Consider the following 15,752-nt stretch of genomic DNA (forward strand, 5'->3'; position numbering starts at 1 on the left):
TGTGTGTGTGTGTGAACTGTACACACCCTCGCTGCTGTAGCTCTGCGTGCACTGCTCTGGAGTGCTGCTCCACTCTGGGCTGCTGCAGCAGGTGCTGCCTGTACTGGGCTCGCTTGACGACGACACCTGTTGTCATGGAAATGCAAACAGAAGTTGCTGTCAGTCACTCTGTGTTATGACGCGGCGCACCCTGCCCCACACAGACCTCCAACACACACTACAGTGTTTATAATATAGCACAAAAACACACACAAACACAATATATGACAATAAGAATGCTGTGACCACTCACAGTGAAACTTACACACGGCAAGAGAAATAATTATGTCCAATCAGAAAATATAGAAGAACATGATATCAGAGATTATTTAACATCAAGCTTATGTTTGAAGTCTCATTGAATCATACATTATTTAAACACAGATTTACATTTTCCTATTCTGATTAGTTCCAAAGAAGGCTTTAGAGAATCAATAGATCAGTTAATCAAACTTTTTGTTTTTTACTTTTACTATTTTTTCCAATATTTGCTTATGCTGTGTTTTTCTTTCTCTACTTAAGTAAAAAAAAGATTCTCTCAGCATCTCCTGTCAGTTTCCATCCTGTGCACCTTTGACCTGCCTGTCTTTCCTTTTCCCTTTAACACTCTATGTGACCTTGTCCTCTCTGTCCTACTCACTCTGGGCTGGGTCGTGTTGGGTCGGTAGTGAAGTCCCTGCTGTCCCGTCTCACTGTCCTGCTGGTTGAGGGAAGACACCAGGGCCTGGAGCCTTTCGATGTACTGGATGGCACTCCGCAAGATCTCCACTTTGGGCAGCCTCTGGTTGGGGTTCATCAGGGTGCTCCTCTTCAGAGCCTCAAAGGCTTCATTCACCTTCTTCAGGCGCCTCTTCTCCCTCAGCGTGGCAGCTCTCCGACGGTCCATGGTCACTGTCTTCCTTTTGCAGAGCTTACAGGCCCAGGGCAGGCACTGGCCTGGGCAGTGGGGCTCGGAGTGAGGCGACAGACTGGACGGAGAGACTTTGTCCTCTGTTCCTGTGACCCCAACTCCAGCACCTCCAGACAGACTTGCACACAAGCCCATCATGGAGTTCCTGTCCTGGTAGCCAGTTTGGTCGTACCCCCCAGGCAGGCGAGAGGGGAAATAGGTGTCCCCTCCTTCATAGAAGCGCTGGTCAGGAAAGAAATAGGGGTTGGTCTCGAAAAGCTCCATACTAGACAACGCTGTGGTCTGGGTTAAAGGGGACAAAGATCCTTGCTTCCCCTGGAAGTTCTCTACTGTATATGATCTTCTGTCCTGGGAGCTGGAGCTGGTGTGTGTCGGAGTGTATGTGGGTGTGTGTGTGTGTGTGTGCTCCTGTCCTCGTCCCGTGCCTGAGTTTGTGATGAGTGGAAGACGTTTGGCGAACAACTGTTGTGGAGCAACTGTAGGCTGGCATTTAAACCCCTCTGCCTGCTGCAGGATCATAGGGTTAAATTTAGCACGAGCCCCCAGAAACCCGACCCGACGTTTAGCTGTTGCTGCACATCTACACTTCACATCTCTGTTGGGCCCTGCTCTCTAGGGCTTTAAGACCCCTTTGTGTTTATGTGAGTGCGCGTGTGTGTGGGTCTGTGCCCTGGTGTCTTTCTTAAGAGGCCAGGATATGATCAAGTTCCCGTGGAAATGGGACGGATAATCTCGGATCAAATATGCCCATTTTAATGAGCTAATCCCAGACTCTTGTCTCCCTCCATGACACCATACATGTCCCCTGGCATTGATGGGTGGGTCGGGGGTCTGGAGTCAGCTGTCACTTCCACTAGGAGCCAATGACATGCAATGACAAGAACTTGTTTGATTCCTAGTTGTTGATGGGGGCAAAAAAGAGGCCAGAGATGGTTGTTTACCTAAAATTAGGTCAGAGAAACACTTGTAGTCTGTTGTGACTGAAGATTCAGACGAACGTATGTTGATGTTAGACGTGTAAATGTTTAGACGACACACAGTGAAATCTCCTGCCATTGTTGGCGACTCCTGGTTTTATGTGACCACATATCCCACATGCATCTGACTTTCCTTCTTAGATGATTCCTCTTCACTTTATGAGGCAGAGCTGTACAGGAACAGAGAGGCTACAGTAAAGTCAGTCAAACGCCGACTTCACATCGGCTCCTGTTTCTCTCAGGAATCAAGAGACAATAATGGGATGATCACGTCGAGCTGCGGCCTTTGTTGTCCTGACCTCTCCCAGTCAGTCGTAGCATTAGCCTATAGCCACCAGGTGTTAATCCCACCAGGACATGTCTCACCTCATAGCTCAGCGGCTAAATCAGACTGGCTTCCGGAAGCATGAGCGACCAGCCAAAACACACACACACACTTCTGTCAGCGGAGAAGTGGCCACAGAATGACAGGCATAGTGTGAGATGTGTTACATCCCCATGTGTTTCCCATATCACTGCCACAGGTTAATCACTCTCATACACATAACCTGCCAGGAAATGTTACCCTGTTTTGTGGCCATGATGGAAAAATGCACATGGACTGAACTGCTGACATGAAGACACGTGATCATTATACATGACTCACATGTCCTTTGTCTTCTCTGGATGCATTAACTGTCTTCTACGAATGCCAAACACACTTTTTCCATTCCGGCATTTAGTAACGTCTCAAGTTCACATGCTAAAGAAAAATACATGTGAATAAAAATACATAAAATGTAGTCTTTGTAAGCTTATATTCCTCTTCTCTGGTAACCAAAAATAGTAAAAAATTAAATAAAACAAAACATTATTATTAAATGAGTGAATGCATAACTTATTTAATTAAAACATAATATGAAGACAAAGGTAATTTTCTTTAATTAAATAAAAAATTGGTTTACGTTAACCCTACATGTTGCTTTCACAAAGGTCATGTACCCCAAAATATTGAATTTTGCTCTTAAGTTTCACCTCAGTCTTTGCATATGCTGAATATGTAATATGTAGTAAAACGGAAATAATATCAGCCAAAGTGTAATTTGTATTTGACCCTGAAGAGGAAGACTTATGTTATAAAACTACACCAGTGCAGGGTTAGTCATTAAATGTTCCTTTATTGTCACTCTGAACATGCTGACGCATAAAGAGAGGATTTCACAGAATTCAAAACAAATGAAATGTAATAACTAAGTAAATACAGTATTAACTTAATACTGTTGATTTAACTATAAGATTATTGTGTAGTATGGTTTAGGAATGGTTAAAAACTCAAAAATCAGCAAACACACTGGAAATATGAAGACAGGAAAGGTGTTTTCCTTGAAAAATTGGAAGAACATTAATGGTTTTTAAGTGTGTTATTTGCTGGGCTGTGACACAGTAGAGTAGTTTACTGGCACATTTAACTGTCATCAAATTTAATTAATTGCACTTGTGCATTTCCTGCTCACGCACGTTTAAATATCTGCTGTGTCTCGCACAAAGTTCTTGTGTCTTAATGGATTTCTCTATTAGTGCTTTATTGAAAGCAGGTGTACAGGAAGCATTTCTCACAAAAATGCTCAGACAAATTTACAGAATATTGTCCATTGTCATTTCCACTCACTTTAATTCTTTGGTCAAATGGGCGGAGCGAGAACAGTCCATGGACTGAGGCTGATGGTCCGAGTCTTAGGAGATCAGAGAATGAAGCAAACTCAAACAATCTTAATTGGAATAGACAAATCATTAATATTATCAACACCAATATTGATTTATGTTGATATTCATGACCACAACATTCCAGGCTCTGGAACAATGAGGACATAATAATAATAATAATGATCACGTGACACATTCTAGAGGACAGGAGCCCAAGTTAGTGTGTCCGCAATCACATTCCCGTCGCTTCTGATTAGTGTCTAGATCCATGGTTCTCAAACTGTGGTACGTGTTCCACTGATCATGGGCGGACGGTGTATAGGGGCGATTTGGGCACTAACTGCCTAAATTGAACAAATTTGACTGTAAAGGTTGTGAAATCTCTTGATCCCCTTGATCCTTGGTTAGTTAATAAATACTTGTCCTGTCTTTATGTGGTTGCTGGATTGTGATCACACAAAATAACAATTGGGGTCGAACTTCCACCACCGTAGACTTCAAAATTCTGCAAAGCAAAAATCAAAGCAAGTGCGGCTGATTCACAAGGAGAATATTACAACTCCACACAGAAGGGCCCTTGATTGAACTGGGATTTGAACTGTTGACCTTCAAGCTGTGAGGCAACAAAGCCACTTTACCACCCGAGTCACAGTTATCCAAAAGACTGTACATGTTTCATATCTCATCCAAGAGACTTCTTCAGTTCAGGCAGAATTATAACATTAACACACAAAAGAAATCACCAAAAGTTACAGCTCTTTAAAAGCTGTGTTATGTTAATGTGATGTTAATTTCTTGTCGACACAGACTGAAGACTTTGTGCTCAGGGACCGGCTGTCAGTCTGTGGTTTAGCAACTTGGCTGGTGGGTTGTGGTCTCGTCCCGGGCTTTGGCCTCGGGTCTGGTGTGGAGGCAGAGTGCAGCAGAGGGCTGACAGGTTAGTCTGTGATGGATCGTCACTGATGGTGGAGCGAACACAAAGACGCCTGTGTTGGACTCCGAGGTGCAGCAGGGAGGGGGGGGGGTGTGCAGTGTGTCGGAGTCACTCATAAGCCTCTGTCATCTTAACCCATTGTCAGCAGAACTGGAGCTTGTGTGTGTGTGTTTCTGTGTGTTTTGTGGCAGTGTCAGGCGCACACTTGTGTCTTGTTTGAGGAGCAAGTCCCCCTCTCAGCATTTTGAAGTGAACACTTGAGATGCAGTAAACCAAGGCGGACAGGGTGTTTACTGTCTGTGTGCAAATACTCTGCATACCATCATCACACCATGTCTTCATCCTTCAATTCAATCACATTAAACTCAGAGAGGGAGTCAAAATATGTAGCCGCTACATGTGGAATCCACTTTAGACCAATATTAAGATCATATTTGTGTTTTGCTTTGTTTTTTCGACTGCTTTTCCTTATTAAGTGGCCTTGGGTTTTGTAAAAAAAAAGTCACCCACATACTTCATTTCTCTTGGGGATTAATAAAGTTCTATCTATTTACCTTTCCATGTCTTTCCATCTATCCATCCATTTAAAATATATTCATTAATAACACTATAATGGTTTTTATTATGGAAAAACACATCTGTTGATGGAACAACTAAAGATCACTTAGAAACCAAATAAACTGTAGAAGGCAAATTAGTCACACAATGGGGAAAACAGTATTACTACACAAGATACACAGTGAATGTGTGGCCAAGTGTCTTTGGGTCCTCGTTTGTGAGTCTACTTGTATTTGTTTAGGGGCCTTTACTGTCATAAATGTTATCCTTGTCAGGAACAGTGTGTGTGTGTGTGTGTGTGTGTGTGCGTGTGTGTGTGTGTGTTCTTGTACTTGCAGCATACTGAGGACCAGTGAGGGGTTTTTAACCAACAAAGTGAGGTCATTTTTACAGAGTGAGGACATTTTGGCCGGTCCTCACTTTGTTTTCATTGAAATCACTTCCTTAGGTTGCTATAACATGCGAAACTCAATTTGTAAAAAAATTAAAAAAATTATAATTTTGGACGACATAGTATAGTATGAAGTTTTTGTCAAATTTTGGGTCTAATGTTTTTAAAAATGTTGGTCGACATAGTATAGTATGACGTTTTTTTTCAAATTTTGAACCAAAAATTTTGGGTCAAATTGTTTTTTTCAAATTTTGAACGACATAGTATAGTATGATGTTTTTGTCAAATTTTGGACCAATAATTTTTGGTCAAATTTTTTTTTTTTTAATTTTGGACGACATAGTATAGTATGACGTTTTTTGCTATGCTATACTCAATTTGTAAAAAAAAAAAAAAAAATCTTATTTTGGATGACATAGTATAGTATGACGTTTTTGTCAAATTTTGGGTGAATTTTTTTTGTCAAATTTTGGACCTAAATTTTTTTGTCAAAGATATTTTAAAATTTTGGACGACATAGTATACTATGACGTTTTTGTCAAATTTTGGACCAAAAATTTTGGACCTTACTTTTTGTACCAAAAATTTTTGGTCAAATGTTTTTAAAAATGTTGGTCGACATAGTATAGTATGACGTTTTTTTTCAAATTTTGGACCAAAAATTTTGAGTCAAATTTTCTTTTTCAAATTTTGAACGACATAGTATAGTATGATGTTTTTGTCAAATTTTGGACCAAAAATTTTTGGTCAAATTTTTGTTTTTAAATTTGGACGACATAGTATAGTATGAGTTTTTTGTCAAATTTTGGACCAAAAAAAATTTGTCTAAGATTTTTTCAAATTTTGGACGACATAGTATAGTATGATGGTTTTGTCAAATTTTGGACCAAAAATCTTTGGTCAAATTTTTTTTTAAAATTTTGAACGACATAGTATAGTATGACGTTTTTGTCAAATTTTGGACCTTACTTTTTGGACCAAAAATTTTGGGTCAAATGTTTTTAAAAATGTTAGTCGACATAGTATAGTATGACGTTTTTTTCAAATTTTGGACTCAAATTTTGGGTCAAATTTTCTTTTTCAAATTTTGAACGACATAGTATAGTATGATGTTTTTGTCAAATTTTGGACCAAACATTTTTGGTCAAATTTTTGTTTTTAAATTTTGGACGACATAGTATAGTATGAGTTTTTTGTCAAATTTTGGACCAAAACATTTTTGTCTAAGATTTTTTCAAATTTTGGACGACATAGTATAGTATGATGGTTTTGTCAAATTTTGGAGCAAAAATCTTTGGTCAAATTTTTTTTTCAAATTTTGAACGACATAGTATAGTATGATGTTTTTGTCAAATTTTGGACCAAAAAAATTTTGTCTAAGATTTTTTCAAATTTTGGACGACATAGTATAGTATGATGGTTTTGTCAAATTTTGGACCAAACATTTTGGACCAGACTTTTTGGACCAAAAATTTTGGGTCAAATGTTTTTAAAAATGTTGGTCGGCATAGTATAGTATGACGTTTTTTTTCAAATTTTGAACCAAAAATTTTGGGTCAAATTGTTTTTTTCAAATTTTGAACGACATAGTATGTATGATGTTTTTGTCAAATTTTGGACCAATAATTTTTGGTCAAATTTTTTTTTTAAATTTTGGACGACATAGTATAGTATGATGTTTTTGTAAAATTTTGGACCAAACATTTTGGACCAGACTTTTTGGACCAAAAATTTAGGGGTCAAATGTTTTTAAAAATGTTGGTCGACATAGTATAGTATGACGTTTTTTTTCAAATTTTGAACCAAAAATTTTGGGTCAAATTGTTTTTTTCAAATTTTGAACGACATAGTATAGTATGATGTTTTTGTAAAATTTTTGACCAAACATTTTGGACCAGACTTTTTGGACCAAAAATTTTGGGTCAAATGTTTTTAAAAATGTTGGTCGACATAGTATAGTATGACGTTTTTTTTCAAATTTTGAACCAAAAATTTTGGGTCAAATTGTTTTTTTCAAATTTTGAACGACATAGTATAGTATGATGTTTTTGTCAAATTTTGGACCAATAATTTTTGGTCAAATTTTTGTTTTTAAATTTTGGACGACATAGTATAGTATGATGTTTTTGTAAAATTTTGGACCAAACATTTTGGACCAGACTTTTTGGACCAAAAATTTAGGGGTAAAATGTTTTTAAAAATGTTGGTCGACATAGTATAGTATGACGTTTTTTTTCAAATTTTGAACCAAAAACTTTGGGTCAAATTGTTTTTTTCAAATTTTGAACGACATAGTATAGTATGATGTTTTTGTCAAATTTTGGACCAAACATTTTGGACCAGACTTTTTGGACCAAAAATTTTGGGTCAAATGTTTTTAAAAATGTTGGTCGACATAGTATAGTATGACGTTTTTTTTCTAATTTTGAACCAAAAATTTTGGGTCAAATTGTTTTTTTCAAATTTTGAACGACCTAGTATAGTATGATGTTTTTTTTCAAATTTTGGACCAAAAATCTTTGGTCAAATTTTTTTTTTCAAATTTTGAACGACATAGTATAGTATGATGTTTTTGTCAAATTTCGGACCAAAAAAATTTTGTCTAAGATTTTTTCAAATTTTAGATGACATAGTATAGTATGATGGTTTTGTCAAATTTTGGACCAAAAATCTTTGGTCAAATTTTTTTTTTCAAATTTTGAACGACATAGTATAGTATGACGTTTTTGTCAAATTTTGGACCAAAAATTTTGGACCTTACTTTTTGGACCAAAAATTGTGGGTCAAATGTTTTTAAAAATGTTGGTCGACATAGTATAGTATGATGTTTTTTTTCAAATTTTGGACCAAAAATTTTGGGTCAAATTTTCTTTTTCAAATTTTGAGCGACATAGTATAGTATGATGTTTTTGTCAAATTTTGGACCAATAATTTTTGGTCAAATTTTTTTTTTAAATTTTGGACGACATAGTATAGTATGATGTTTTTGTAAAATTTTGGACCAAACATTTTGGACCAGACTTTTTGGACCAAAAATTTAGGGGTAAAATGTTTTTAAAAATGTTGGTCGACATAGTATAGTATGACGTTTTTTTTCAAATTTTGAACCAAAAACTTTGGGTCAAATTGTTTTTTTCAAATTTTGAACGACATAGTATAGTATGATGTTTTTGTCAAATTTTGGACCAAACATTTTGGACCAGACTTTTTGGACCAAAAATTTTGGGTCAAATGTTTTTAAAAATGTTGGTCGACATAGTATAGTATGACGTTTTTTTTCTAATTTTGAACCAAAAATTTTGGGTCAAATTGTTTTTTTCAAATTTTGAACGACCTAGTATAGTATGATGTTTTTGTCAAATTTTGGACCAAAAAAATTTTGTCTAAGATTTTTTCAAATTTTAGATGACATAGTATAGTATGATGGTTTTGTCAAATTTTGGACCAAAAATCTTTGGTCAAATTTTTTTTTTCAAATTTTGAACGACATAGTATAGTATGACGTTTTTGTCAAATTTTGGACCAAAAATTTTGGACCTTACTTTTTGGACCAAAAATTGTGGGTCAAATGTTTTTAAAAATGTTGGTCGACATAGTATAGTATGATGTTTTTTTTCAAATTTTGGACCAAAAATTTTGGGTCAAATTTTCTTTTTCAAAATTTGAGCGACATAGTATAGTATGATGTTTTTGTCAAATTTTGGACCAAAAATTTTTGGTCAAATTTTTGTTTTTAAATTTTGGACGGCATAGTATAGTATGAGTTTTTTGTCAAATTTTGGACCAAAAAAATTTTGTCTAAGATTTTTTCAAATTTTGGACGACATAGTATAGTATGATGGTTTTGTCAAATTTTGGACCAAAAATCTTTAGTCAAATTTTTTTTTTCAAATTTTGAACGACATAGTATAGTATGATGTTTTTGTCAAATTTTGGACCAAAAATCTTTGGTCAAATTTTTATTTTTAATTTTGGACGACATAGTATAGTATGACGTTTTTGTCAAATTTTGGACCAAACATTTTGGACCAGACTCTTTGGACCAAAAATTTTGGGTTAAATGTTTTCAAAAATGTTGGTCGACATAGTATAGTATGACGTTTTTTTTCAAATTTTGGACCAAAAATTTTGGGTCAAATTTTCTTTTTCAAATTTTGGACGACATAGTATAGTATGATGTTTATGTCAAATTTTGGACCAAAAATCTTGGGTCAAATTTTTTTTTTCAAATTTTGAACGACATAGTATAGTATGATGTTTTTGTCAAATTTTGGACCAAAAAAATTTTGTCTGATTTTTTCAAATTTTGGACGACATAGTATAGTATGATGGTTTGTCAAATTTTGGACCAAAAATCTTTGGTCAAATTTTTTTTTTCTAATTTTGAACGACATAGTATAGTATGACGTTTTTGTCAAATTTTGGACCAAAAATTTTGGACCTTACTTTTTGGACCAAAAATTGTGGGTCAAATGTTTTTAAAAATGTTGGTCGACATAGTATAGTATGACGTTTTTTTTCAAATTTTGGACCAAAAATTTTGGGTCAAATTTTCTTTTTCAAATTTTGAGCGACATAGTATAGTATGATGTTTTTGTCAAATTTTGGACCAAAAATTTTTGGTCAAATTTTTGTTTTTAAATTTCGGACGGCATAGTATAGTATGATGGTTTTGTCAAATTTTGGACCAAAAATCTTTAGTCCAATTTTTTTTTTCAAATTTTGAACGACAGTATAGTATGATGTTTTTGTCAAATTTTGGACCAAACATTTTGGACCAGACTTTTTGGACCAAAAATTTTGGGTCAAGTGTTTTTAAAAATGTTGGTCGACATAGTATAGTATGACTTTTTTTTCAAATTTTGAACCAAAAATTTTGGGTCAAATAGTTTTTTTCAAATTTTGAACGACATAGTATAGTATGATGTTTTTTTTCAAATTTTGGACCAAAAATTGAGTCAAATTTTCTTTTTCATATTTTGAACAACATAGTATAGTATGACGTTTTTTTCAAATTTTGGACCAAAAATTGAGTCAAATTTTCTTTTTCATATTTTGAACAACATAGTATAGTATGACGTTTTTTTTTCAAATTTTGGACCAAAAATTTTGGGTCAAATTTTCTTTTTCAAATTTTGGACGACATAGTATAGTATGATGGTTTTGTCAAATTTTGGACCAAAAATCTATAGTCAAATTTTTTTTTTCAAATTTTTTTAGTGACATAGTATAGTATGATGTTTTTGTCAAATTTTGGACCAATAATTTTTGGTCAAATTTTTTTTTTAATTTTGGACGACATAGTATAGTATGACGTTTTTTGCTATGCTATACTCAATTTGTAAAAAAATAAAAAAAAATCTTATTTTGGATGACATAGTATAGTATTTCGTTTTTGTCAAATTTTGGGTGAATTTTTTTTGTCAAATTTTGGACCTAAATTTTTTTGTCAAAGATTTTTTCAAATTTTGGACGACATAGTATACTATGACGTTTTTGTCAAATTTTGGACCAAAAATCTTTGGTCAAATTTTTTTTTTTAATTTTGGACGACATAGTATAGTATGTCATTTTTGTCAAATTTTGGACCTTACTTTTTGGACCAAAAATTTTGGGTCAAATGTTTTTAAAAATGTTAGTCGACATAGTATAGTATGACGTTTTTTTTCAAATTTTGGACTCAAATTTTGGGTCAAATTTTCTTTTTCAAATTTTGAACGACAGTATAGTATGATGTTTTTGTCAAATTTTGGACCAAAAATTTTTGGTCAAATTTTTGTTTTTAAATTTTGGACGACATAGTATAGTATGAGTTTTTTGTCAAATTTTGGACCAAAAATTTTGGACCTTACTTTTTGGACCAAAAATTGTAGGTCAAATGTTTTTAAAAATGTTGGTCGACATAGTATAGTATGACGTTTTTTTTCAAATTTTGGACCAAAAATTTTGGGTCAAATTTTCTTTTTCAAATTTTGAGCGACATAGTATCGTATGAGTTTTTTGTCAAATTTTGGACCAAAAAAAATTTGTCTAAGATTTTTTCAAATTTTGGACGACATAGTATAGTATGATGGTTTTGTCAAATTTTGGACCAAAAATCTTTAGTCAAATTTTCTTTTTCAAATTTTGAACGACATAGTATAGTATGATGTTTTTGTCAAATTTTGGACCAAACATTTTGGACCAGACTTTTTGGACCAAAAATTTTGGGTCAAATGTTTTTAAAAATGTTGGTCGACATAGTATAGTATGACGTTTTTGTCAAATTTTGGACCAAAAATTTTGGGTCAAATTTTCTTTTTCAAATTTTGAACGACATAGTATAGTATGATGTTTTTGTCAAATTTTGGACCAATAATTTTTGGTCAAATTTTTTTTTTAATTTTGGACGACATAGTATAGTATGACGTTTTTTGCTATGCTATACTCAATTTGTAAAAAAATAAAAAAAAATCTTATTTTGGATGACATAGTATAGTATTTCGTTTTTGTCAAATTTTGGGTGAATTTTTTTTGTCAAATTTTGGACCTAAATTTTTTTGTCAAAGATTTTTTCAAATTTTGGACGACATAGTATACTATGACGTTTTTGTCAAATTTTGGACCAAAAATCTTTGGTCAAATTTTTTTTTTTAATTTTGGACGACATAGTATAGTATGTCGTTTTTGTCAAATTTTGGACCTTACTTTTTGGACCAAAAATTTTGGGTCAAATGTTTTTAAAAATGTTAGTCGACATAGTATAGTATGACGTTTTTTTTCAAATTTTGGACTCAAATTTTGGGTCAAATTTTCTTTTTCAAATTTTGAACGACAGTATAGTATGATGTTTTTGTCAAATTTTGGACCAAAAATTTTTGGTCAAATTTTTGTTTTTAAATTTTGGACGACATAGTATAGTATGAGTTTTTTGTCAAATTTTGGACCAAAAATTTTGGACCTTACTTTTTGGACCAAAAATTGTGGGTCAAATGTTTTTAAAAATGTTGGTCGACATAGTATAGTATGACGTTTTTTTTCAAATTTTGGACCAAAAATTTTGGGTCAAATTTTCCTTTTCAAATTTTGAGCGACATAGTATCGTATGAGTTTTTTGTCAAATTTTGGACCAAAAAAAATTTGTCTAAGATTTTTTCAAATTTTGGACGACATAGTATAGTATGATGGTTTTGTCAAATTTTGGACCAAAAATCTTTAGTCAAATTTTCTTTTTCAAATTTTGAACGACATAGTATAGTATGATGTTTTTGTCAAATTTTGGACCAAACATTTTGGACCAGACTTTTTGGACCAAAAATTTTGGGTCAAATGTTTTTAAAAATGTTGGTCGACATAGTATAGTATGACGTTTTTTTTCAAATTTTGGACCAAAAATTTTGGGTCAAATTTTCTTTTTCAAATTTTGAACGACATAGTATAGTATGATGTTTTTGTCAAATTTTGGACCAATAATTTTTGGTCAAATTTTTTTTTAAATTTTGGACGACATAGTATAGTATGACGTTTTTTGCTATGCTATACTCAATTTGTAAAAAAATAAAAAAAAATCTTATTTTGGATGACAGTATAGTATGACGTTTTTGTCAAATTTTGGGTGAATTTTTTTTGTCAAATTCTGGACCTAAATTTTTTTGTCAAAGATTTTTAAAAATGTTGGTCGACATAGTATAGTATGACGTTTTTTTTCAAATTTTGGACCAAAAATTTTGGGTCAAATTTTCTTTTTCAAATTTTGAACGACATAGTATAGTATGATGTTTTTGTCAAATTTTGGACCAATAATTTTTGGTCAAATTCTTTTTTTAATTTTGGACGACATAGTATAGTATGACGTTTTTTGCTATGCTATACTCAATTTGTAAAAAAATAAAAAAAAATCTTATTTTGGATGACATAGTATAGTATGACGTTTTTGTCAAATTTTGGGTGAATTTTTTTTGTCAAATTCTGGACCTAAATTTTTTTGTCAAAGATTTTTTCAAATTTTGGACGACATAGTATACTATGACGTTTTTGTCAAATTTTGGACCAAAAATTTTGGTTCAAATGTTTTTTAAAAATGTTGGTTGACATAGTATAGTATGACGTTTTTTTTCAAATTTTGGACCAAAAAATTTTGAGTCAAATTTTCTTTTTCAAATTTTGAACAACATAGTATAGTGTGATGTTTTTGTCAAATTTTGGACCAAAAATTTTGGACCTTACTTTTTGGACCAAAAATTTTGGGTCAAATGTTTTTAAAAATGTTGGTCGACATAGTATAGTATGACGTTTTCTTTCAAATTTTGGACCAAAAATTTTGGGTCAAATTTTCTTTTTCAAATTTTGAACGACATAGTATAGTATGATGTTTTTGTCAAATTTTGGACCAAAAATTTTTGGTCAAATTGTTGTTTTTAAATTTTGGACGACATAGTATAGTATGACGTTTTTGTCAAATTTTGGACCACACATTTTGGACCAGACTTTTTGGACCAATAATTTTGGGTCAAATGTTTTTAAAAATGTTGGTCGACATAGTATAGTATGACGTTCTTTTTCAAATTTTGAACCAAAAATTTTGGGTCAAATTGTTTTTTTCAAATTTTGAACGACATAGTATAGTATGATGTTTTTGTCAAATTTTGGATCAAAAAAATTTTGTCTAAGATTTTTTCAAATTTTGGACGACATCGTATAGTATGATGGTTTTGTCAAATTTTGGACCAAAAATCTTTAGTCAAAGTTTTTTTTTTCAAATTTTGAACGACATAGTATAGTATGATGTTTTTGTCAAATTTTGGACCAAACATTTTGGACCTTACTTTTTGTACCAAAAATTGTGGGTCAAATGTTTTTAAAAATGTTGGTCGACATAGTATAGTATGACGTTTTTTTTCAAATTTTGGACCAAAAATTTTGGGTCAAATTTTCTTTTTCAAAATTTGAGCGACATAGTATAGTATGATGTTTTTGTCAAATTTTGGAGCAAAAATTTTTGGTCAAATTTTTGTTTTTAAATTTTGGACGGCATTGTATAGTATGAGTTTTTTGTCAAATTTTGGACCAAAAAAATTTTGTCTAAGATTTTTTCAAATTTTGGACGACATAGTATAGTATGATGTTTTTGTCAAATTTTGGACCAAAAATCTTTGGTCAAATTTTTTTTTTTAATTTTGGACGACATAGTATAGTATGACGTTTTTGTCAAATTTTGGACCAAACATTTTGGACCAGACTTTTTGGACCAATAATTTTGGGTCAAATGTTTTTAAAAATGTTGGTCGACATAGTATAGTATGACGTTTTTTTTCAAATTTTGAACCAAAAATTTTGGGTCAAATTGTTTTTTTCAAATTTTGAACGACATAGTATAGTATGATGTTTTTGTCAAATTTTGGACCAATAATTGTTGGTCAAATTTTTTTTTTGGATTTTGGACGACAGTATAGTATGACGTTTTTTGCTATGCTATACTCAATTTGTAAAAAAATAAAAAAAAATCTTATTTTGGATGACATAGTATAGTATGACGTTTTTGTCAAATTTTGGGTGAATTTTTTTTGTCAAATTTTGGACCTAAATTATTTTGTCAAAGATTTTTTCAAATTTTGAACGACATAGTATAGTATGATGTTTTTGTCAAATTTTGGACCAAAAATTTTTGGTCAAATTTTTGATTTTAAATTTTGGACGACATAGTATAGTATGAGTTTTTTGTCAAATTTTGGACCAAAAAAAATGTGTCTAAATTTTTTTCAAATTTCGGACGACATAGTATAGTATGATGGTTTTGTCAAATTTTGGACCAAAAATCTTTGGTCAAAATTTTTTTTTTAAATTTTGGACGACATAGTATAGTATGACGTTTTTGTCAAATTTTGGACCTTACTTTTTGGACCAAAAATTTTGGGTCAAATGTTTTTAAAAATGTTGGTCGACATAGTATAGTATGACGTTTTTGTCAAATTTTGGACCAAACATTTTGGACCAGACTTTTTGGACCAAAAATTTTGGGTCAAATGTTTTTAAAAATGTTAGTCGACATAGTATAGTATGACGTTTTTTTTCAAATTTTGGACCTAAAATTTTGGGTCAAATTTTTTAAATTTTGAACGACATAGTATAGTATGATGTTTTTGTCAAATTTTGGACCAAAAAAAATTTGTCTAAGATTTTTTCAAATTTTGGACGACATAGTATAGTATGATGGTTTTGTCAAATTTTGGACCAAAAATCTTTGGTCAAATTTTTTTTTTCAAATTTTGAACGACATAGTAT

The 15,752-nt window shown here is 32.3% G+C and overlaps 1 protein-coding gene across 1 annotated transcript in view; it reads right to left on the reverse strand.

The window, feature by feature from the left end:
• Nucleotides 1-1,397, reverse strand: part of myog (myogenin) — a gene marked incomplete at its 3' end in the record, with an annotated part of 2,094 nt that extends 697 nt beyond the window's left edge. The window contains exons 1-2 of the mRNA XM_083887723.1: nt 680-1,397; nt 18-126 (exon numbers count right to left, since the gene is read on the reverse strand). Of these exons, the coding sequence (XP_083743849.1) occupies nt 18-126; nt 680-1,213 (643 nt within the window). The 5' untranslated portion in view covers nt 1,214-1,397. The remainder of the gene's footprint in view (nt 1-17; nt 127-679) is intronic.
• Nucleotides 1,398-15,752: the final 14,355 nt, after the last annotated feature.

This window comes from Microchirus variegatus, assembly GCF_963457635.1.
Source record: "Microchirus variegatus genome assembly, chromosome: 4".
Lineage (NCBI taxonomy): Eukaryota > Metazoa > Chordata > Actinopteri > Pleuronectiformes > Soleidae > Microchirus > Microchirus variegatus.